The 24,430-nt window shown below is 49.2% G+C and overlaps 1 protein-coding gene across 8 annotated transcripts in view; it reads right to left on the bottom strand.

The window, feature by feature from the left end:
- Nucleotides 1–8,436: 8,436 nt before the first annotated feature.
- The window catches only part of Gnb1l (G protein subunit beta 1 like), a 72,645-nt gene continuing 56,651 nt past the window's right edge, over nt 8,437–24,430 (bottom strand). For all 8 annotated transcript variants that reach the window (XM_031363369.1, XM_031363376.1, XM_031363374.1 and 5 more), the window contains one exon: nt 8,437–14,000. In XM_031363369.1, coding sequence (XP_031219229.1) covers nt 13,749–14,000 — 252 coding nt within the window. In that variant the 3' untranslated portion in view covers nt 8,437–13,748. The remainder of the gene's footprint in view (nt 14,001–24,430) is intronic.

The raw sequence follows: 24,430 nt of genomic DNA, 5'->3' as shown, positions 1-24,430 counted from the left end.
TACATAGAGAGTTCTAGGACAGTCAGAGCTACAAAGACCCTCCCCCACAAAAGGAGTAATGTCTCCTGCTGTAAACCAATTGCCTTTCGGTGGTAATGGGCTAGAGTTGACTTGAATGGTTACAAGAGCCAGTCTCTTCCTTTCACCATAGCTTCCTCTGTAGCCATACTACAGGCCCTGCCCTGCCCTGCTGTAGGCCGCTGTGCTGTCCTATGTGGGGACAGAGTGTCTTGTTTTACCTGCATCTTCTTAGTTACCCACACCCTGGTTGTTGGGCTCTCCCCTGTGCTGTTCCTAGGAATCCCTAGATAGTACAGATAGTCTAGGCTCCAATCCAGGCATCAGAATTCTTCAGGAATAGAATAAACACCCAACTGGAGAGCTAGACCATCTAGGGAAGAGGAGAAAACAGCCAGAGCCACAGGCCCTGCTAGGAGCTCCAGAAGTGCCTGCTCTGCAATGGTGGCCTCTCCTAAGGGAAAGGGGGAGCACAGGCTGCCTTAGGGCTTTCCCCAGGGAAACATTTGGCATGCAGAGGACAGGGGGAAACTGCTGAGGGGTGTCTAGAGTGATGCTGACAGGCAGAGACCCCGGCTGGTCTGCAACTCCAGCCCCCAGCCCCAGCAGGGAAGTCAGGAGTTTGTGGGATTTCTGTGATGGGTGTGGAGGATGAGACACCCCCACCTCTAGGTGAACTACAGATCAAAGTGGGGGTGAGAGGGAGCAGGGCCAGCGTGGCACTGGCGGGCACAGGCATGAGGTCAGTAAAGGCAGGATAGGCTGCTTGGATTGGGCTGTGTGCCTCAGTTTCCCCTTTGTGCTGTGGTGATGCTGGGTGTAAACGTAGAGTTCATGTGGACGCCGGGCACTGGGACACTCATGTTTTATGTTTTCTCTTCTCCGTGTGTCTCTTGAGGGTCCAGCTGGGCTTGGTCAAGGAGTTCACTCCACCCTACCCCTCCTCCTCTATCTTTCCAGCCACCTCACATCCTTCTATGGATCTAGCCCGGAGCAAGTAGAGACTGGGCCCCTGGCCCTGAGGCGGATGGGACCTTCCTCCTCTGGCAATGAGTCTCACGTTCTTTGCCTTCCCCTAACCACACATCAAGCCTTTGATTCGGTTCCCCTTCCTGCTTGTTGTATTACTTCAAACCAGATGGGCTCCTCAGATGAGGTCTGGAGACTCGGAGTCTGTGTAACGCTGCCAGGTCTGCGTGTGGGAAGCAGCAGAGGCAAAGGTATTGTGCTAACAGCAGCCCAGAGGGGGAGGGGGACGGTAAGCTCTCACAGCAGGAATTAAGCTGTCCTCTTAATTGTGAGGGATGGCGGGCGGGCGTTGCAACATCCTTTATCAGTTTTCATTTGCCACTCTTAGGTACCTAATTCCATTCCTCTTCCACCACTCTGCTCCATTCCTGGACTTTGGGCCAGCCCAGAGCCTACCCTGCAGACCCCATCAGGCTTCAGCCCCACAATGTTCCCACCTGTCTGAGACATGACACAGGCTTGTGTCTTCTATTGGCCTCCCCCTGCACGGACCCCATGTTCCCTACTCTTCCCACCTTTCTGGCTCTGGCTCGTGGCAGCACTCTGTCTTCTACACCTACCTTTTATAATAATAATAATATAATAAACTCCTAGGTCCCCTAAGACAGTTCCTCTTGTGTTATCATCACACAGCAAGGCTGTCGATGGCAGCATCCCAGGCTCCTGAGATGGCCACATTGCACAGGCTATGCATTAGGTAGTCACTTAAGACCCTGATTTTGCTCTGAGGGAGTGCAATAGAATCCTTTCCTGTACAGCTGAGGTTGGTGGCCTGTTCTAGTGGATAGAAACAGCCTGGTACACTTGGGGACATAGATCCTGACCCTGCTGCTCCTGTCCTGTCAGCTTCTGGTCCTCCTGGTCTCTTGTGGTGAAGGGCCCTCCCTTGGGGTGGGCTAGCTTTTCTGAGAGCCTACCTCACAGGAACTGGCTGGATCTCTCCTGGTCCAAGAAGCTATCAAAGGGCTTCTACCCAGAGGCCAAGTGCTGCTCCTATTACAGGCTGCTGCCCAACAGCTCCAGAGGGCGTGACCTCCAGAGGACCAGGTTCTGAATCAGGATGGCCTCTGGCTCCTGTCTGTGGCCAATGACCTGCTCAGTCTCAGGCTGTTCCCAAGAACTGTCCCCTGGTTCTCGGTGCCTGGGTTTCCCTCCAGCACTGGTTCAGCCGATTCCCAGTCTAGTAGTGTCTTGCCTCTATCCAGACTAATTGTCTGGAAGGTAGTCTCCCAGTCACTGAAGGCTGGCATGCATTGACAGAAAGCCTGGACTAAGCTACCGTGAGACACTATCTCACACACTAAGTCAGCTATTCTTGTTTATTTGGTTTGGTTTTTGATTTCTCTGGGTAGCTTTGGCTGACCTGGAATTTGATTTGTAAACCAGGCTGGCCTTGAACTCAGAGTGCCTCTGCCTCCTGAGTGTTGGGGGTTAAAGGTGTGTGCCATATCTAGCTTAAGGCTGATATTCTTTTTTTCTTAATATTTGTTTACTTATTTCATGTATATGAGTACACTGTAAACTGTCTTTAGACACACCAGAGGAGGGCATCAGATCCCATCCCTCCAGCCCCAAGACTGATATTCTTAAAAACAAACAAACAAAATAGCAACTGCAGCTGAGAGTAGAGCTCAGCGGTAGACCCATGCCTGATACCTGCTAGACAACATCCAGGTGAGTTCAATGCCCAGTTCTGCAAAAACAAAAACAAACCCAAAAAGCCAGCTGTGGTGGATCACACCTGTAATTCCAACTCACGAGGCTGAGGCAGAAGGATTGACGACGCATCTGAGGCCAACCTGGGCTACATAGTGAGACTCTGTCATAAAAAAAAAAAATTAGTAAGTAAAATAAAGACGTAACAGGAGATGAAGTGGCCCACGGGTCACAGCTCTCCTGTATGCCAGATGCAGGAGTACAGGGAGCAGCTGCAGGGAGGGCATAGCTTCACTATGGTTTTAGCACATGATCTAGCAAGGCCACTCCTTGGAATACCCTCAAAACAATTGAGAGAGGGGATCCACCAAGTATGTGTGCACCCATGTGCATAGCTGCATCAGTCACAAACATCAGGAGATGGAAGCAACTCCCACAAGCTTTAGGTGAATAAATAAGCTAAATGTGGTTGATCCATACAACGGAGTATTATTACCCAGCCCTCAAACGGAAGGGGATCTGACATAGGTGACAGCACAGATGAATCTTGACAGGTTTTTTTTTTTTTTTTAGCAAACAGGCCAATGATTAGACAAGTACTATGTGATGCCAGGAATCAGAGGCAATCCGAGGTCTGGAGAGATGGCTCTGTGGTTAGGAACATTGGGTACTCCCCCAGAGGATCCCAGCACCCGCATGGTGCCTCACAACCATCTATAATTCCCATGCCAGGGGATCTGAGGTCCTCTTCTGACCTCTGTGAATACCAGGTATACTAGTTGTGTATATGCATACATGCAGGCAACACTCTCATACAGCCCTCTCAGCTCCTGGCTACTTAAGGCCTGGAGGTGTCCGGCTCTCCGTTCCCTCCTGCAGCACTGAGCATCATAGCTAACGCAGGACCCTAAGTGGATCAGTGACACTCCTTGCTCTGGCTGCATCCAGTCTGCCCTGGCAGGGAGATGGCAAAACTGTGGAGCATGGGGCCTTTCATACAATGACAGTGTCGGGAGTCACAGCTTCTGCTCTGAGGAGCCACACGTGTCCATGAAGAGAGAGGTAATATTCAGTTATCTGAGCCACTGTGGGCTGGAAGGATGGAGGAATGGGTAGAGACAGGTGTGGGGAATCAGGATACTACCACGTCTAAGGTTCACTGCAGTCTGGGATCAGGCCATGGACTAGGGACAGCTGGCAAGTTGCACAGCAGGTGAGACTTGGAACAAGTATGTCTACAAAGAGGGAGGACAGACATACATAAACACATGCTCAATGGCCAGAGCAGCCCTTCTCCTACCCAGGGCAAAACCCAGGTGTCCATGGCACCAGCTCGGTGACTGTGAGGGAGAACAACTCAGCCAGCAAGTGCTGACGGGTGCGACTCCAGGAGCTTCCAGCCATGGTGCTGAGTCAAGGAGCCAGGCCCCGGGTGGCACTCTGCTGCAGGACTCCACTTACATGTCACACAGAAAGGGCAAAGCCACGGTTAGGATCAGCTTGTGCCAAGGGCTGCAGGCGAGGGAAGGCCAGCCAGGACAAGGTGGGAGGATTTGATTAGGTAATGGAACTTTTGTTAAAACCTTGTCAAAACTGGGGCAATGGCTCAGTCTATAAAGTGCTTGCTGCACAGGTAGAATCTGAGCTCCAGAACCCAAGTGGGAAGGTAGCAGCACATGCCTGGACCCCAGCACCAGTGAAGTGGAGACAGGATGAGCCCTGGGACACTGGTTGGCCTGCATGGCTGAATGCCTGAGCTCAGGGTACAGGCAAAGATTCTGCTGCTCAAAATGTCAGATGGGAGGTGACTGAGGAAGAGACCAGATGTGGTTTCTGGTCTTATACCAACATGAGTGCCTCTCTCTCTCTCTCTCTCTCTCTCTCTCTCTCTCTCTCTCTCTCTCTGTCTCTCTCTCTCTCTGTCTCTCTCTCTCTCTGTCTGTCTCTCTCTCTCTGTCTTTCTCTCTCTGTCTCTGTCTCTGTCTCTGTCTCTGTCTCTCTCTCTCTCTCTCTCACACACACACACACACACACACACACACATCAAAACTCACAAACGGGATGGTAAGAGAGGGTGAAATACAGCTTCTCTTGTGCATAAAGAACTTTTGGGTCTTCCCTCTCGTTTCAGCCTCTTGCTGATGCATCTCCTCCTCTACTGCTATAAGATGAACATCGTTTGTCTCCCCAAACTGACAGGCATCCTGCTGGTGTGGGCAGCTCCTGTACTGGGAAGAGTGGTGTTCTTTGTAGGAGTGGGGAGCAGCAGGGAGGGGAGGCTGTCGTGTGCTCTGCTCCTGGCACACTGCTGCGCCCGTCCACCCTGTGCCACGACGTGAAGTAATACAAGACCAGCTAGAAGTAGCTACACAATCTTGGAATTGCCAGCCTCTTTTCTCTATCACCTGCCTTTTATTTTTTAACAATTTATTTGTACTTTATGTACGTTGCTGTTTTAACTGTATATATCTGTATGAGGGTGTCAGAGCCCTTGGAACAGGAGTTACAGGCAGTTGTGAGTTGCCATGTGAGTGCTAGCACGTGAACCTGGATCCTCTGAAACAGCAGTCAGTGCTCTTAATTGCCGAGCCATCTCTCCAGTCCCTATATAACCTGTCTTGTCTCTACTATTTTGTTACAGCAACAGAAAATGAACCAAGCCATTCCTCATTCTCCCAGCCCCTTAACTTGAGGTTCACGGTGTGTTTAGCATAGTCCTGGGATATTATCATTATTATATTATTATTACTTGTCGATGATGTTGTTGTGCAAAGGATTAAATCCAGAGCCTGATGAATGCTGGGCAAGGCCTCTCTCTACCACTTAACCAAGTGGCAACCTTTCAATATCCCAGGGCCTGAAGAGCTAAAAGGACAAGCTACTGAAAGGGGACTATGGGTGAGGCCTTTGTTTAACATGGAAGATAGGTTAAGATAGGTAAGGGGACCAAGTATTCAAATACCCGGGGCTATGGATGACATCTCATTCATACCACGCCAGACAGTCATTCAATAAATGCCCAGGGTTAGGAGATACAATGTTGTACGATTAGCAACCCTCTATCCAGCTGTGGGCTGATTCAGCAGAGTGTTCACACCCAAGTGCTGTGGATGTAAGATAGTAAACTGTCCCGACATTGAAGCACGTGTACAGGATGTGTGGCTGGAGCTGAGTGCCCAGGTGTCTGCCCTAATGAGACTCCAAGTTTGATCCTGAGCTATAGAAAAACCTACCAACCAAGCAGCCATCAGAAAAAACGCCAACAAAAGCCTCCTGCTCTCAGTAGGTGCTATCACTCAGGCTGGTTAGCTTCAAAACTGAGATTCCTGCCTCAGCTTCATCCCCAGAAAACATTACCGGAAACAAGCATGATGTATGATTTTCTGGTTTTTGTTTATTTGTTTGCTTGCTTGCTTGTTTTAAGACAGGGTCTTTCTTTGTAAACCTGGTTGGTCTGGAAGTTGATATGTAGACTAGGCTAGCCTTAAACTCACAGAGATTTGCCTGTCTCTGCAACCTGAATCCTGGGATTAAAGGTGTGCACCACCATGCCTTGGCCAATTTGCACGTTTCTTTGTTTTTCATGAAACTATGATGGAAGTTGGGACCTTGGCCACACTGGACCAGCTTTATCAAAGAGCTCTATCTTCAGGCTAAGTTGTTTTTTCGTTTGTTTGTTTTATGATTTTCTTTTTATTTTATTTTTTAAGATAAGGTCTCACAGTGTAGCCTTGGCTGGTCTGAAACTTGCTATGTAGATCAAGTTGGCCTTGAATTTGAAGGTAATCTTTCTGCTTCACCACTCACTGTGTTGAGATTATAGGCATGTGCTACCACATCCAGCCCAACCTTTTTGTTTTTGTTTGATTTTTTTGAGACAGTATTGTGTGGTTTCATTAAGACTGGCCCCTACAGGCTCATATATTCGAATGCCTGGTCACCAGGGAGTGGGACTGTTTGAAAGGTTTATAAGGATTAGGAAGTGTGGCCTTGTTGGACAGTGTGTGTCACTAGGGGTGGGCTTTGAAGTTTCAAGAGCCAATGCCAGGTCTAATCTCTGTCTCAGTATCTCTGTCTGTCTGTCTCTGCCTCTCAGGATGTAGTTCTTAGCTACTGCTCCTGCACCATGCTTACTGCCATGATGATAATATAAAAAACTGTAAACAAGCCCCTATTAAATGCTTTTTTGGGTTTTGGGGTCTTTTTCCCCCCCAAGACAGGGCTTCTCTGTGTAGCCCTGGCTGTCCTGGAACTCACTCTGTAGGCCAGGCTGGCCTCGAACTCAGAAATCTGCCTGCCTCTGCCTCCTAAGCACTGGGATTAAAGGCGTGCGCCTGGCGTGATCTGCTTTTTTGATTTTGATTTTTTTATAGTGGGTTACAGATTGCCATAAGTCTCAGAAGAGAGTTTGAACTTTTAAACAGTGTTGAGACTGTGACATATTATGGGGACTTTTGAAGTTGAACTGAATGCATTTTTACATTGATATGGTTATAAGCCTATAGGGGCCAGGGAATGGAAGGTGGTGGCTTGAATGAGAATGGTTCCCATAGGCTTTGTCACCAGGAAGTGGAACCATTTGAATGGTTTAGAAGGATTAGGAAGTGTGGCCTTGTTGGAGATCCGTTCTGTTTCCCTCTCCCTCCCTCCCTCTCCCTCTGTGTGTGTGTGTGTGTGTGTGTGTGTGTGTGTGTGTGTGTGTGTGTGCAGTGTGCATGCACGCAAGAGCGTGTGTATAGCTCTTAGCTACTGCTCCAGCACCATGCTCCCTGCCATGATAATGAACTAAGACACTGCAACTGTAAACGAACCCCAAGTTCAATGCTTTCTTGTTGCCTTGGTCATGGTGTTTCTTCACAGCAGTAAAACAGGGACTAAGACAAGTATCTTATCTAGCTCAGGCTGTCCTGAACCACACATATCTTAGAGAGTGCTGGGTTACTCCTGGCTTGTTGGATTTGCTCTTGGGGACTCCATGTAAGAAACTGAACTCTCCTGAGACAATTTCACTGAGAAAGAAAGGGACAGTTTGTACAATCCTCCTGTCACCAGTCTATGGGGGCCCCTGACAATGAATGGGCCAGGTATATACATAAAGCTGGAGGTTAAGGAAGGAAGAGTAGATATTCCAGCCATGTGTCTGCTTTGTGGCAGAGATAAATCCTATGGCCAAGCTCCTCTTAGACCCCTGACCACAGTGAGCAGACAGCTGCCACACACATCAATTTATTATCCAGCAACAGTGACAGGCAAATAAAATGACCCAGTTTTGCAATAGTCTTTGTTTACAAACACTGAATGCAGTACCTCTGGCCTGTGCCCTGGGTAATGCCCCACTATCCTACAGGTTCTTACAGTTCCTACAGGTCAGATTTTCCCATGTGAGTGAAAGAGTTCCTAGCATGTCCATCTGCTATCTGGGCTGTGCTCGGGCCCCTCAGGTCCATGAGGAAGCCCTAGAGATACCCTGTCATTGTGAGGAAGTGTGCTTGGTAGCCGCAGCTGGGCACCCTTTATCTGCATGTAGTAGAGGTGGGCATTTACAGTGAAGGCTAATATACTTTCTCTGTAAATACTGGCTGTGGCTCTGGGCTTTGTCATCCCTGATTGAACATCATAGGACAACTGTGAGCAACAAACAGGATGGCTGTGGGCAGTGCCCAGGAGGCAGCAGAGTTTGGGCATGTCTTTTCCCCCAGCCCTTTCCCTGGCAGAGGTAGACCATGAAAGCAGGCTGCTTATTTTATTTTATTTTGACATCATTTACTTTCTATTAAAGCACAGGGTAGCTTCAAACTCAGGATGACAGACGTGTACTACAACACTTGGCAAAAACAACCCAATAGTTCCCATTTTTAATTTTATTTTTTGGGGGACAGGGCCTTATCATAGAATCCTGGCTGGTCTGAAACTCACTATGTAGTCATGGTTGCCTTTGCAGAGATCCACTTGCCTCTCAAGTGCTAGGATTAAAGGCATGTGCCACAATATTTGGCTATTTACTTTGTCTGTCTGTCTGTCTGTCTGTCTATCACTGGTGACAGGATTATCTTGCTGCATAGCCCAGGCTCACTTCAAATTGTGAACCTCCTACCTTTGCTTCCTAGTGATATAAGCTTCCACACTCAACAAAAATGAGTGCTAGCTACTCATTTTGGCTTGATACTGTTAGCCACGCCCTGTTCCCTCATAGCCCACAGTGTCCCTCTCGTGTGGGAGTTACAGCTTGAGCAGAGCTGAGAAATCTTTCCTGTACAGTCCACCAGTCTACCAGGTGAGCTATCCGCACCTTCCATCTATCCACCCTGCCCAGACACTGCCTTCCTGTCTTGCTCATGAGCCTCCCTGACGGCCAGATTGGCTTGCTGACCTTTGGAGGCCAACAAAGTGTTAGGAGAACTCATCTGCCAAGCTGCTGAGACTTCCCCAGTCCTCAGGCAACTGCTGAACACCTATGGGGGATGGGGTAGGATTGCAGGCTGAGGCCTCACAGCAGAGGCGGGCTTGGTAGACCCTGCAGCAACATGCCTTTCCCAAAGCCGCTGGAGTTGGTGGTTCTACGCCTTGTTTGGGTGAGACACAAGCATATAGCAAGTTAGCTTTAATGGTGTTGTCGTCGATGCCAGCTTGCTGTCTGCCACGGTGAGGTTCTGCATGAAGTTATACCTAGTTGAGAATCAAGCATTTCTAAAGAGCCCCAGAGGGATATTTTCTCTTTATGCAAACAATCCTTTTGTGCAGAGGGAGCGCTGTGGCTTTTTGGCTGACACAGTGGGGAACACCTCAGTGAACTCCATTCACTCCTGCAAAGCATAGAGACATGCACTGCACTGCACTTCAGCACAGGCCTGGGCACTGGTTCTCTGCATACTGTGCTTCGAATTGTCCTTGGATAATCTCAGGGCGTCTGATAACCCTCAGCATCCAGTGCTGAATCCAGATGCAGCTCGTCTAGCTTATCCCCAGAGGCCAGAGCTCTACACGCCCTGTGATCCTAATTGTCTTAGAGTTTCCTTGGCTTGGATAAAACCATGACCAAAAGCACCGTGGGGAGGAGAGGGTTTATTTCATCCTATAACCCTCATGTCATAATCTCTCACGGAGAGAAGTCAGGGCAGGAACTCAAGGCAGGAACCTGGAGGCAGCAACTGAGGCAGAGGCCAAGAAGGATGCTGCTCCCCATGGCTTGCTCAGCCTGCTTTCTTATACAACTTTAGGACCATACAACTTAGGATGCTCTGCCCAGGGGTCCCACCTGAATCAATTAATTAAGAACATGTCAGGCATCTTCTCAGCTTTAATAATCCTTCGTCCCAAATGAAAGTGTCATGTTGACAAAACAACCAGTCAGCCAGGACACCAAGTTATCCGAGAACAGACAGGGGCTCCAGGGTCACCTGTCCTACAGGGGCCCAGCTGGCAACACAGGCTGAGTAGGTGATGACTTCCCGTAGTAGATGATAATCGATGCCCAGATGATAATAGGCTGTCTCAGAGTAGCTATGAAGAGAGTGGGCATATAGAGGTCCAAAGGCAAAAATCTCTTCAGGTGGCCTTGTCACCATACCAAGGGCTTGAGTCTTCCAGGTCCAGTGCAGCAGCCAGAGCTGCTGGGCGTCTCTGGTACAGCTCACGGGCTCTACATCAACCCTTCGAATGAGTTACCGAAGTAATCAAGCAGACACTCTCAAGGCCACCCCGTCTGCTAGCTAGAGGTACACGGACAGGCCTTGGGGCAGCCCCAGGAGTTCAGAGCCCTGCTCAGCAGCCACGGGGTCGGACAGGAAGAGACAAGGACCCTCTCACTACTTCTTGTTCTTGTGCTCCCGACTCAAAGGAAATATCCAATAAGTACATATGGCAGTTGGGTACAGAGGCAGACTCGGGTGATTTTACACACTCGGGAGACAAAGACAGAAGGATATAAAGTTCCAGGGTAGCCTGGGCTACAAAGGAAAACAAAATGGAAAGGATGCTGTGGCTGAATACAGCAACTCAGAATCAGCACTGAGCACAGGCTTGCCCACCACTATTTCCAACACTAGTTTTCTTTGGCTGTAAGTGACCTCCCATGATGTGAAAGTATGTGTGGGCAGCCACTGGAGAGGCAGGGAATGGGCTCTGTCATTCAGGTGCCTGGCCAGCTGGTCTGGGAATGTCTAAGAGGATGAGTACCCTTGATTACTGGTCAGGGCTATGCTGCTGCAAGGAGCTACAGTCCCCCAGGCTTGTTCTGGGAACATGAGCAGTTTATCCATGGACTGGTTCAGGTGTTGCTTCTGGGCCACACTTCCTTTCTGTGTGACTCCTCCGCTGTAGCCGACAGGAAGCTGCTTGTTTATTCAGAGACAGGGATGACATTCATGGAAGCCTCATGGCTTAGCCAGTGTGGATGATGCCATTTAAAATGACTCCCAAAGGAAATCGAAGGAAGAAAACAGTTCAAGCTGCCTGCGTGGGCATTTGGGCACTGAGAGGAAACTGCAGGGTTGGATCCACACAGCCCCATCATGCAGTGCACGCGCTGGGTAGAGGGGGGCTCCCAGAGCATCCACATAAAGGTGCTGTGGTTCTTCCAGGTCCCATTCCCTATGTTGTATGTCTTTCTGGGGAGACATGGACACATACCCCAGATAGGACACAGATGATGGTTCCTCTCACAAATCAAGTCAAGCCTAGTGAACCAATGACTTTATTGGGGTACCCTTCAGGAGCATAGGTGACTCCAAGGCAGCTGAGATCACCCAGGCCAGTCCTGGGGATCTCTCACAGAAGCGGCGTCCCTGGAGCTCCTGGCCCAGCTTGCAGGCAGTCCACTGGGGAGTGTCCTCTCCCCGGCAGTTGTTACAGCCTTTTGTAACTCTGGGCCAGGGGCCTGAGAGCCTCAGAACCGAGTCTATAAGCCTCCCTCCTTGGAAAGAGGGATGTTCCACTTTGGAGGAAACAGCGATATACCACCACCTCATGGACAGATGGGGCCTCCCAAGCGTGGGACAAGGAAGGGGTGGGAAGGTTTGACAGAGCTTGTGTGAGATGACAATTCCAGTGCTAGACTTCCTGAGGCAGCCATATTGACTACAAAGGCTTGAGGTCATCTCCAAAAGTGCTGGTAAAAGACAACTGGAGCACTCAACAGGACAGCATTGCTCCGTGCTGCCTGGGTACCACAGCAGCGTGTAGGCACAGGCAAGAACTGGGCTATCTTTCCCACTCATAGATGGGCTCACCAATTTCCCTGCAACCAAGCTACCCATGCCCCCACCCCAGGGTAATAAAATAGAGCAGGCCCCCTGGAGGATTCTGGGAAAAGGATGAGCAGAGTCTGTCTATTACTTCCTTCAAAGGGAGTGAAGAGGCCTGTGCCTGTGACCTGGATTAACCTGCTCACTAGGTCTACATGTTTCTACATATGTGGACCAAGTTGGTCCATGCCATTTCTAGGGACTCCAGGAAAGCCAGCCAGCCAGAGCTCTACTGGTCAGGTTCTGCTGAGGGTGGCTCCCAATTCATAGCCTATTACGAGGAACATTCCCACCATGGGGCAGCTAGTGATCCTCACTCCATTTAGAGATTCCAAGCTAGAAGCTGCAGTTGTAACATCCCAGGGCCTCCTGTGTGTGTTTGCTTACCATCAAGTCCTGTCCTTCACAGGTGTACTGACAGGAGCAACCATGAAGCCCTCTGAGGATGCTGGGTTCCCCTGGCAACTGCCTCCCTCAATATGGGGCAAAAGGCACATCCTCCCAAGCCACCCATAACAGGCCATAGTCTGATCTTCCAACCATTGGATCCCTTCCTCCACCTGGCTTCTCAGCTTCCCACGTACACTCATCTTTTGAACTGAGTCTAACTAACTTATCACCAATCAAACCAGCTTTCTGGGTCCCTGGTGCTATGACAGCAAGCCATAGTTCTTGATGAATGTACTTCACCTGGACCATACACTCCTTTCCTGGCCTCCCATGTGTGCTCCCCGGCTTGGGGACACCAGGCCAAACGGTGACACTTTCAACATAGACACATTCAGTCTCAGCAGGCTATGTGTAGTGTTTAGTTACAGATCTGTGGCCCGGCGGGCAGTTGGAATTCTAAAGTCACCAGTGCCTGGCAGGGCAGCACTTGGGGGCGCTCCATCTCTTCGGGGCACAGTCTACACTCCTTACCTGCATCTTCACCTTTATAGTCCACCACCCCGGTCAACACTACCTCGGAGGCTGCTCGCCTGTCACCCACATGCTGAAAGAGGCACCAGGTGTCACTCCTGACTCTCAAGGCCTTGTTACTCCATACACCACAGAGCTGTGCTTGCAGCCTGGGCACTACAGAAGGTCCAGCTTGTGGCCTGTCTCGGGTGCTTTCCCTTGCCTCCTGCAGGCTGACTGGAAGATAGGCTATCCCTTTACCTTATCCTGTCAGAGGCTAGACCCTCCTTTCCCGGTCTTCTACCCGGCCTTATACTGCATTCTACATGCCTCTCCTTCCCTGACCACCTTGGTCACCCCATTAACTCTTGCCTCCCTCTTTAGGGAGCCCAGTTTCATCCATTCCTCATGCTGACCTGAGCCCTAGATGTCAGGAGTCCCTGGACATGTCTGGGGCAATGTGCCAGAGGGTATGGCAGACAGTCACTGTGGGACTGACAGCCTCCCGAGGCCAAGCGCTGAGTACCTGCACCCAGAACCACTGCTTCCAAGTAAGGCTGATGAGAGGCCTGCTGGGCAAGCTGAATGCTCTACTCTAAAGGGAGAACACAGGGAGACCTTTGTGGAAAGTTCCCACCTTGGTGCTTCAGGTTGGCAATGGGGAATTTATTGTCAGATATCTTTAGTCTGGCCACTCTACCAGGCCTAAGCTATATGTGTTACCAAGCTCTAGGTGCCAGATGTCTATCATCTGAATGACAGTCACAAAAGGAACAGCAAACCTCACAGAGAAAGTGGATCCCACAGACCTTTGGCCACAATTTGCTGTCCTCAGAGGGACTTGAAGGTCCTCCACAGGGCTGGGTCAAGACTGGAGTAAAACAGCAGTGTCCCACAGCTAAGTCATGGGCAGGGGTAGAGTGACCAGATGCTGATACGCTGGTCCTTGGACCCCGCAGCAAGCAAGCCATCAGCAGCAAAGGCCACGCAGTACACAGGAGCACTGTGGGAAGCCAGAACAGCCAGTGGTTTCATTGTCCTCCAGTGAAACACACGGATGCGATGGTCCCAGCCTGCTGTAGCTAAGATCTTGCGGTCTGGCCGGATGGCGACTTCGGCAATTCCAGGATTGGTGAGTTCATGGGTCTTCTTCACCTATGAGCAGGCAGAGCAAGAATAATTAGGCTGCTCATGGATCTGCTGCAACCCTTGGCCATAAATACCCTCGTCCTGCCCTCACTCTGCCTCAGGCTTTGTGACGCTCCACATTCTGGTGGATCTGGCCTCCTCCTCAGCCCCATGGTCATAGGAGGGGCTTCCCCAAGCAATCTAAGGCCACCAGGCAGTGCTGTGCAGCTCCTCAGACTGCCTGGACAACTCCAGCCCTGGAGGAGCCTGGGCGGCCAGATCCTGGGTTCTCCGTGTGGAGGATGTAGCAGAGTCAATTTTTCTCCTGCATAAGCTTCCATGGAAACTTGTGGCATGTGAGAGATATAAATTCCAGAAAAAAAATAACACAGACAGGCAAAAAGACTCAGGGATGTGGGAGGGGTTCCAGCACAGCCAAGGGAAGGGCAGGGTGCTAAGGTTTGAATGTGTCCCATAAGAGTTCACAGGCAGAAACTTAATTCTCAAATTCACCTATTAATGCTATCTAAGGTTGGGTATTTGGCAGGGAACTAGGGCTATGTGAAATCACAAGGCCTATTAGTGGCTTTTTCTAGGAGGAGACCTGAGCTGGCAGCCTGTTGTGTCTTGTCTGGGGATAGTTCCCATGCTGAGACTGGCACTCAACAGATGCAGGCTTTAGAGTCTCCTGGACGTCGGCACTAATAGCCAGATAAACCTCTATTTTTGAATAAAAATTGTCTTCATTTGTATTTTTTGTGTTTGGGTGTTTTTCTGCACATGTATTTGTGCACTATGTGCATGTAGCATCCACAGAGGCCAGAAGAGGGCGATGGATCCCCTAGGACTGGAGATACAGACAGATGACCTGAGAGCTGCCATATGGGTGCTGGGAATTGAACTTGGGTCCTCTGCAAGAACAGCCAGTGCGCTTAACCACTGAACCATCTCTCTGGCCCCAAACTTATTCTTTATACACTGTCCAGTCTTAGCAGTCTTAGGCATTTTGTTGTAATAGAAAATGGAGTAAGGTACAGGGTGATAGAGACAACACTGGAGGAGGCAGGAGAAATCACAGATGTATGCCTCACTGACTCTGGGACCCCCATTTCTCTGGCTTTCTGTCTGTCAATGTGGTCTGTTCTTCTACATATTCTCTGAAGTACCATTCCCACGTGTCCCTGCTGATGCAAGACAATGTGGTCACCCAAACTTTAGAACACTAGAACTTCAAGCTAAATAAAATTCCTCTATAAAGTTAGTTTGCCTTAGGCTCTTTGTTCTAGTAATGAACACAACTCTCTTGGTTACAGTAGCCTGAACACTGCAGGCTACTTGACATCTCTGTTCCTGTGAGTGGCCTGCCTCTGAACAACAAGCTTTCTGTTCGTCCCCCTTATCTTCAGTGCCTTCTAGTAGGGCTGCATCACCCTTCACAAACAATGATGGGCCTCCACAAAGATGGCAAGGAGGCCAGGCACAGTGGCCTGTGCCTTTAACCCTAGAACTCTGGAGGAAGAGGAATGGGTAGTCTCTGGGAATCTGAGGCCAAACTGCTCTACTCAGAGAGTTCTAGGCCAGCCAAGGCTACATAATGAGAGTCTGCTTTAAAGAGAAAAGAAGGAAGGAAAGAAGGAAGGAAAGAAGGAAGGTGAGGGGACACAAGGAAAAATAAATAAAGAAGTAGGAAAAATGAATGGTAGCTTTCATGGAAGTCAGCAGAAATGGTCACAGAGCAATTTAGCTACAAATTAACAAAACACAATTTGATGAAGTAGTTTATTCTTAAACCAAGCCAGGCAGCCAAGCACTGTAGGAGCTGGCAGGGCTCAGAAAGGAGAAAGAAAAGAGTGATAAAGGGAACAGAGTACCAGTGGAGACCTTGAATGAAGCAGGATGGGGTGTGGAGGGCAGGATGGTTAAAAAATACACCAGCAAGAACAAAACAGTTAAAATGGACCTGAGAAAACATGGACAGCAACGGAAGAGCAACTTTAATTTACTGACATAGAAATTTTAGAATCTAAGCCAAAGAAAGGCTGTAAGAGCATTCAACAGTAAGATATGCTCTAAAATTATTAGGGCTAAGAGTGAAGAAAAACCTTCTGATAGTCAAGCTTAAACAGACAAAAAAAAAGAAATCACATGGAAGACGAGGGCTCAGTAGATGTTGTCACCAGAAAGATCCAGAGCTGCATGTGTGCCAGCAAACAGCAAAGCAATATTCATACAGGCAGAAGGGGAGTATGGTCCAAGAGTTTTATATCCAGCCAAAGTGTCACTCAACTGTAAAAACAGTAGACAGACATTTTCGAACATGTAAGAGCTGAAAGATCATTGCTCCCGTAAGTCCTTCTGGAAGAACAAGAAGATTAACTCCAGTCTTGCAGGAGATGGCGGGAGCAGTGCAGTGAACGGTCTGGCACACAGCACTGAGTGTACTTACCTATAGGATTAGGCACAGACATGGGGATTATAGCTAGAAAACCAGTTATGTAACCAACAGAAGCATGGGCGGGTAATGATAAAGATGGTGGTGCTGAGGACGTGGTCATCTGAGGTGACTGACCCCTGCCATAAATGATGGCAGCTCAGAATATTCCTTTTCCTCTCTCACCTGAGGAGAGGCATCTTGTTCTCCCAGCATTTGCTGTGCACATATGTATATGATAGTACCAAGACAGGCGGTGGTGGCGCACGCCTTTAATCCCAGCACTTGGGAGGCAGAGGCAGGCAGATTTCTGAGTTCAAGGCCAGCCTGGACAGCCAGGGCTACACAGAGATAATACCAAGACAATAAGCATCCTCTGGCAATATGATTAAATTTCACCCAAAGCTAAATTTAAATCTGGGCTATGTAGAAAGAAACCCCAAAGGGTTGAACAATAGATAAGCCAGAACACAAGTGAGAGATATAGTAGATCATTTGGGTTCCAAACCCAAAGCAGTACGAGAAAACTTGGTACCTAACACTGATCAAAGGCACAGGCCACAATTAAGAGCTGTGACTGTTTAGCAAATAGGTTCATCCTTCATAAAGTGGTTACAAGCAAGCGCCTGATGCCTAACTAGTCACCTTGCTGGAAACAACCACGACGGTGAACAAAACACACAAAGTAATTGTTACAGGCCCTGGACAGCAGGCAGAGGCGGGGCCTGGCATTCTCTGCCTGGGGACAAAATCAGGCTGGAGTATAGTAGTCACAGTAAGCTGAAGGGCAGATCAAAACTTGGGACAAGTAGAAGGCTGAGATCTGTGAGGATAGGATGGAGGAAGATGTGGCTTTGTGGGCTGAGGACTAGACATGGGTTCTCCAGGAGACCTTGTTTGAGAGCTAGGCTACGTATGCTCAGAGCAGATGACAGGCTGATGCAAGAGGCTCATGCAAGGCTTTAAAATGGGACAGCTATGAGAGGTCACCAGTGAGAGCTAAGGAAGGGACGAGCCCTACCAGGCCTCACATTAGGAATAAGACCCCACCTAGATGTGTAGGCCTGCTCTAGACATCTAACAAAGCGAGGAGCCAGGCCTGGCAAGGTTTGAGGGGGAGTGGGTAGCTGGGGTTGCAGAGACACCACAATGAAGGTGGCTGAGATGTCTTTTTTCAAACACAGCATGAAGCCACACCGACACAAGTCCAAAGTGAATGGCTCTCCACTAAACTCACCACTAGAGAAGAAGACACATGCTCATCAGCTCAGAATAACAGAATTTATTGTAGTTATCACACGCCATTTACAATGTACAGCACATTAACAGGGTGTACTAGACACACAGAAAGGCAGGACAACAGGCTCCATAGTCAAGGGAAAGTCCAACAGAAACGGGTCCCCAAATGGTGCAGGTATGAAACGTCAAATAAAGACATCTATGAAAGGAAGAGGGCTGTGCAAATGCCACGAAGTGTGAAGACCTGAGTTTGTATCTTTAGGACCCATGGAAACACCCAGGAAGGAATAGTGGCCACCAAGAAGGCAGAGGCCACTATTTGGGAGGTAGAGACAGAGGATCATTGGCAAGCTGGCTGGCTACCTACACTAGTTGGAACTGGTGAGCTCTAGACTCAGCAACAGACTTGATAAACACAGTGGAGAATTATCAAGGGAGATATTCAGTACCAACTTTAGGGCTCTACACACATGTACATGCTCATATATGAACATATACATGCACTCATACACATGTGAACACACATACACAAACAAACCTGCACTACACATACACAAAAAAACAAAAATATATTTAAATTATAAAATTATTTGTATGAAAGTAAGCAGATAGAAATTATGAGTACAGTCTAAAAGTTATAAAAAGAACAGAAAATACAGAGCTGAAAACACCAACTAGAATAAAAGGTACAGGGTAGGGCTAACAGCAGATTGGAAACTGTCTTATAATGAAGTGAACTGGGACCTACAGGTTAGGAGAAAACCTGCTCTTGTAAACTGTCCTCTGATGTCTGCATGTTCACTGTGTACATACACATACAAAATAAATACATAAATAAATAATGTCTTCTTCCAGATAAAAGGGTTGAACTCTAGACAGGACTTGGGTGTCTAGGGAAAGTGCCAGAGCTGGCCATTCCTGATAAACATCAAACACCCCACATGCATATGTGCATCCTTGCATGTGCCTGTGTACATGTGTGCCTGAGTGTGCATGTGCCTGTGTATGCCTGTGTATGTGCATGTATGCTTGTGCATGCATGTGCATGCATGCATGTGCGTGTGTGTGCATGTGTGTGTGCGTGTGTATGTGTGGTGGGGCAGGAGAGGCTTAACAGGAAAAGCATACTGACTGCCCTTCTTTGGAACACCCATATGGCTGCTCACAACTACCTGTAATTCAGCTCCAGGTGGTCCAATGCGTTCTTCTGGTCTCTACAGGCACTTGTATACAAGGTATACACTCACACACAATACATAAACAAAAATTAAAAAACAAATCTCTTAAAAATATCATGGTTTGCCAGGCGGTGGTGGCACACGCCTTTAATCCCAGCACTTGGGAGGCAGAGGCAGGCGGATTTCTGAGTTCGAGGCCAGCCTGGTCTACAGAGTGAGTTCCAGGACAGCCAGGACTATACAGAGAAACCCTGTCTCGAAAAACAAAAATCAAAAAACAAAACAAAAAAAAAACCCCAACCAAACAAAAAAATACTGTGGCTTTAAGTTTAAAAAACAAAACTGTCTAAGCTAGGCAGTGGTGCTGCATACCTTTAATCCCATCACTTAGAAGGCAGAGGCAGGCAGGCTGGGGTTGACTTGTCAACTGCCCGTGTAGGTGGGATTCAGGACTATGCCCCACAAAGGCTTTTCCAGAGTACAAGCACATCAGAAACCACTCATACACTCAGAGGCCACCACACTGGCCATCCTGAGAACCCACCAGAGGACTAGAAAATAGCCATGATTTATGGGAGGCCCCACAGATCATTCATGAATTCATGAATGCCCCAGCATGCTGGGCATGGTGGCATAGGACTTTAATCTCAGCACTCAGGAGGCAGAGGCAGGCAGATCTCTCTGAGTTTGAATCCAGCATGGGCCAAATAGCAAGTTTCCAAACAGCCAGGACTGTATACAGAAACTGTATATCTCAAAACAAAACAACAACAGCAAAACAAAACAACCCAGGACTGTTCACTGTAAAAAATGCAACCCTCTGGGCTGGCGTGGTAGTACACAGCATCTTGGTACTTAGGAGACAGAGGCAGGATCAGGAGTTCAAAGTCATCCTTGGCTACATAGTAAGACTGAGGGAAGTTTGGGCAGCATGAAAATGTCTCAAAAATTAAAATAAGGGGGCTGCAGAGATGGCTCAGCCATTAAGAGCACTGGTAGTCTTCTACAGGACCCAGGTTTGATTTCCTCACCTACATGTTACCTGTCAGCCATCTGTAACTTCCAGTTTCAGGGAATCTGACATCTTCTTCTGACCTCTGCTGGTACTGCACACAAATGGTTAACAGACATACCCACACAAAACACCCACACACATAAAATACAAATATTTTAAAAATATTAAAGTAAAAGAAAATTTATGAATGAAAAAAAAAAAAAGAACAAAACAAAACCAGAAACAACCACAGCAGGGCAAAAGCTAGCTCCGCAACAGATACACCTTCATCTTGAAGGGCCAGGAAGGATTAAGAAAACCTAAACTTTGGTCTAAGCCACACTAACAGCTGGTGAATAGACTTCTTTTCCAGAAGGTGACTGGAGAAAATTAGGAAGATAATACTTTATTGGCTGTTCTTGAGCTAGCTTTCAAATTCACAAAGCAAGAAACAATGGGGATGGAGAAGGGAAGGACGGGGCCAGCTCTGCTCTCTGCACAGGCCTAGGCCGCATGTGTGCCTAGCCAGGCATGTAGTGCACAGCTGTGTACCTAGAGAGACCCTTTTCTTCTCAGTCACATATGGTCCACTTCTGCAAACAGGACCAGCTCTCTGCATTTCAGAGAACTGAAATCATCCAGACCTTGTTCTCTGACCACAATGTAATTAAGTTAGAATTTGAAAACTAGAAGATAGCTGGGCTCTGGGGTGGGAACCATAAAAACTCCAATCAGCTCAGCTCAGAGGCCAGGGAACAAATGAATACAAGGTCTACCCAGAAGTGAGGCCTGATGGCACCTGGAAGTGTGGGACCCAGCTACAGGGTCACATTATGGGAACACAGGCAGAGGAACTGGGTCTGACTGGTGCCGTGTCCAACATGAGTTGGAATGACTGAGTGTGCCCCAGGACCGTAAGAAGAGAAAGAAGACATGGATAGAACTGAAGAAGAATGTGACTGACATTCACATATCCATCTCCAACAACTACAAAGTCTTTACAATTAATGTTAAAAATCTAGAGAAACATGATCCTCCCCTCACTCATCCCCTATCTCAAGCCCAGCGTGCACAGTTCAGTCTGAAGCAACTCAGGCCAAGTGTGTATGGAGCAGCAAGAGGCCCAGGTCTCCCTCCACTGGACGCCCAGTGGGCTTGTTGAGCAGCTCCTAGCCCCTCAGCACCATCAGCAGAACTATGTGGTATCAGTCAACCAGCAGACCCAAACTGACCCAGCAGAGCAATGGGGAAAACATGCTGTGCACTGAGTTAGCTCAGAACTATTGGCTTTTTTTTTTTTGAGATGGAGTCTCACTATGTGGCCAGAGTGATCTTCAATTCCTAGGCTGAAGTGATCTGCTTGCCTCAGCCTTCTGGAGAGCAGACACTACAGGCACACACGCTGCCACAGTAGGCTTTATTTCACTGCTTTGGTACTAAAGGGAAAGCAACAATTGCATCTACTAAATCAACAGAAGAAAACCCAAGGCTGTAGAGAAGGCTCCTTCGGCAGTGTAGGCCTGAGTTTGAATTGCCAGCATCTACATTAAAAAAGCCCAGTACAATGGTGCTTGCCTGTAATCCCAGGTGGAGATCCCTGGGGCTTCCAGGCAGCCAGTCTAGGTGAACTGGTGAGTTCCAGGTTCAGTAAGAGACTCTCTCAAAAAGTGAGAGTGGATAGGGCTGGAAGATGGCGCCTGCACAACTGCCTGTAAGTAACTCCAACTCTAGGACATCCAACACCCTCTTCTTCTGGTCTCTGCTCACATGCACATACACCTTAAAATAAGATGAATCTTAATAATAGAGTGGAGCGTGACCAATGAAGATACCAGAAGCCAGCCTGTACCTGTACAAACTAACATACACACACACACACACACATGTACACACATGAATACACATGAACATACATCTGTACACACATGAACACACATATACAAGTAAAAGAAAACCTGTGTCAGTCAGAGAGAGACAATAAACACATCTGTCAGAAGCTAGCATGCACTCACACTCCAGTTCTTCCTCCACAGACTTGGAATGAGGTGACCTGCTTACATATGACAGGCCTGGGTCCCAATCAGTGCTACCAGCAGCTCAGTCTTCCAGCTTAATTGTTGCTATGCCCTCCCCTGCCCTTCTAGCTGCTTCTCCAGTGTTTGGCTCCAATTCATGGACCTGCTGACACTATGTGTTCACTGGCCTTGACTACCTCTTCCTGCCCCTCAGCTTGTCTCTTGTGGACAGGCTGCCTGTGTGTATCCTAGATATTGTGTCCACCTTCGATGTTCACATCTAGCAGAGCCCCAGCTCTAATGCTAAATGTTTCCCCCATGTGCGGGCACAAGCATCAGAAGGGCTGTAGAGCGCTGACGTGCACCCTCCAACACCCCTTCTACATGGTCTGTCCTCACTGGGCTCCACATACAGGCTGCACACAAAGCCTGCACCGGGGCAGGATGTGGGGCAGATGCTGTGGCGTAGTGTGCCTGAGCACGCATGTGGGGACCGCCCATGCCTGCAGACAGGCCCAGTTGTTCCTCCCAAGACTGGAGTGCTATGGGCCTGTGGAACTGGGGGCGGGGGTGGGGGAGGTGTGGTGAAAACCTGTGCAGAATACTGGACTGACACTGTTTTATCCTTGTCTCCCTGGGAATGTTGGCTTGACTGAGGTAGAGAGGGGACTGGTGGGCCAGAGAGTCCCCACTGGAATCTACTCAGAGCCCTGTCTCAGGAACACTTCCTTGCTATCTCCTTGTCCCGGGAACTTATCAACACTGTCACTTCCCAGAAAGAAGAGAGCAGCTTTCAACCCTACACCTGGCTACTAAGTACTCCTTGTGCTGGCGAGGTCCAGCAGAGCCCTGACTGATCCTCAGAGGCAGAGGTGCGCAGAGATGAGGGCAGCCCTCACACTCACTTCCCCTGCCTCTCTACTGGTTCTTCATGTCAGAGGGCCAATCTGCCAACTCCGACCAACCATGGCCCTTTGGATAGAAGTAAATCCACGTCCACCTCATGCACACCTGGAAACAGGTTATGGTGGAGAGGTAGAGACGGCCTGGCTGGAGGACTGGGTCTTCAGGGAGGTGAGAGACTCAGAGTCTGCTAGGAGCTTAAACTGGACAAAGACCAGCGCCCATCTCGGGGGCCGTGCTCCTGAGTGTGAGAAAGATGTGCAGGGATGTGGAGGAATGGGCAGGCCCTGTGCTCCTATATCCCTCACATGAATACAAGTGTGCACCATGCCCACAACCCCACTGCAAACCCTATGTCTACTTCAGTACACACAGGCACTCTTGGTGCACATCAAGATGACCCTGTGGTTTTCTGACTAGCTTCCCCCAGTGGCTCCTGGGAGCCATGACTGTGGTATAACCAGGACTGCAGATGAACACAAGGCTGGGACTCTTCTGCTGAGCAAACTGGGCTGCTCTGCTCTGGCCCAGGGTTCACTGGGGTGGGGGAGCCTTGTTATTACTTAAAGACCTAAAATACTATTGGTTGTAAATCAGTCCCTGCTTCAAGGCTATGGGCCCTACTCCATGTGGAGGAAGGAGCAGGGCCTGGGCACCACCTGTACCTGACAATGCTTGGTGGTTAGCAGCACAGCCACCTCAGGGAGGCAGGCTTGAGGTTCCCCAGGCACTCTCCCGTAGGTTGTCTCTGCAGGCATCCTACTGGTCATAGCAGCCGCTCCCTGACTGAGCTCTGGCCTGGGCTCAGGACCCTCCAGAAGGATCTCTGGCCACCAGTGGCTCTTACAACTCATGACCTCAGGTGCCAGGAATGCTCGGCGCGGCGCCATCTGGTTCTGATTACCCATGCTAGGCTGCGGGCGCCTCAGCCAGGGATCTGTGTCCCAAGTGGCTGGAGATTGATTTGGGCTCCTCGGAGGCTTTAAGCAGGAAGATGTGAGGAAGGCACGTCTGAACCAATGTGGGGCTTGGGCCAAGGCAGGCAGCCATGGTTTGGTGCCATGGCACGGGTGAGGATGCTGTGGATTGGAGGCCACCTCGACAGCCCTCGGATGTTGAGAATTATCTCAAATAGCTTGCCTTTGCAAATTACCAGATGCTTCCTTCTCAGAGACCTGGGCTGTGTGGAATCAGGATCTCTGGGTCTCTAGGGCCACCACTGTCTCTGACTTTGGGTGAAATGGCACCTGGCCTTCACCAAACCCAGAGTCATTCTCACCCTCCCAGGCGGGAAGGCAAGCTCAGCAGGGGGCTGGGGCTCCGCACCTCCTTTGATGTGTACTGCTGAGCCAGGCCCTGCCTACCTCACCCCAACTACTTCCAGGCTGCAGTTCCTAGTTCCCCTTCTGCTTTAACTTTTCAAATCATTAGTAGAGTAAAAGTTCATCTCTGGACTGGAACATGCCCATAAATTAAGTCTTAAGTTCCAGCAGCTGTTTCCCAAACATGTTGGGAGATTCCAAGTATCTGGGCTGGAAGGGCTTCCTCCTGGGTGTGTGTGGGAGGGGGCCCAGGGGCCTGAGTAGGAGCTGCATAGCCCTTGGAGAAGCTGCCTAGGTGTCAGCCCTCTGCCTTCGGGCTGATGAGAGTCAAGTCACTAAGGAGGATGGACGCTGGACCCACGGGGTGGGGTGGGG

This window comes from Mastomys coucha, unplaced genomic scaffold (genome assembly GCF_008632895.1).
Source record: "Mastomys coucha isolate ucsf_1 unplaced genomic scaffold, UCSF_Mcou_1 pScaffold12, whole genome shotgun sequence".
Classification (NCBI taxonomy): domain Eukaryota; kingdom Metazoa; phylum Chordata; class Mammalia; order Rodentia; family Muridae; genus Mastomys; species Mastomys coucha.
The sequence above is the reverse complement of the archived record's forward strand: the minus strand, read 5'-3'. Positions and strand labels throughout refer to the sequence as shown.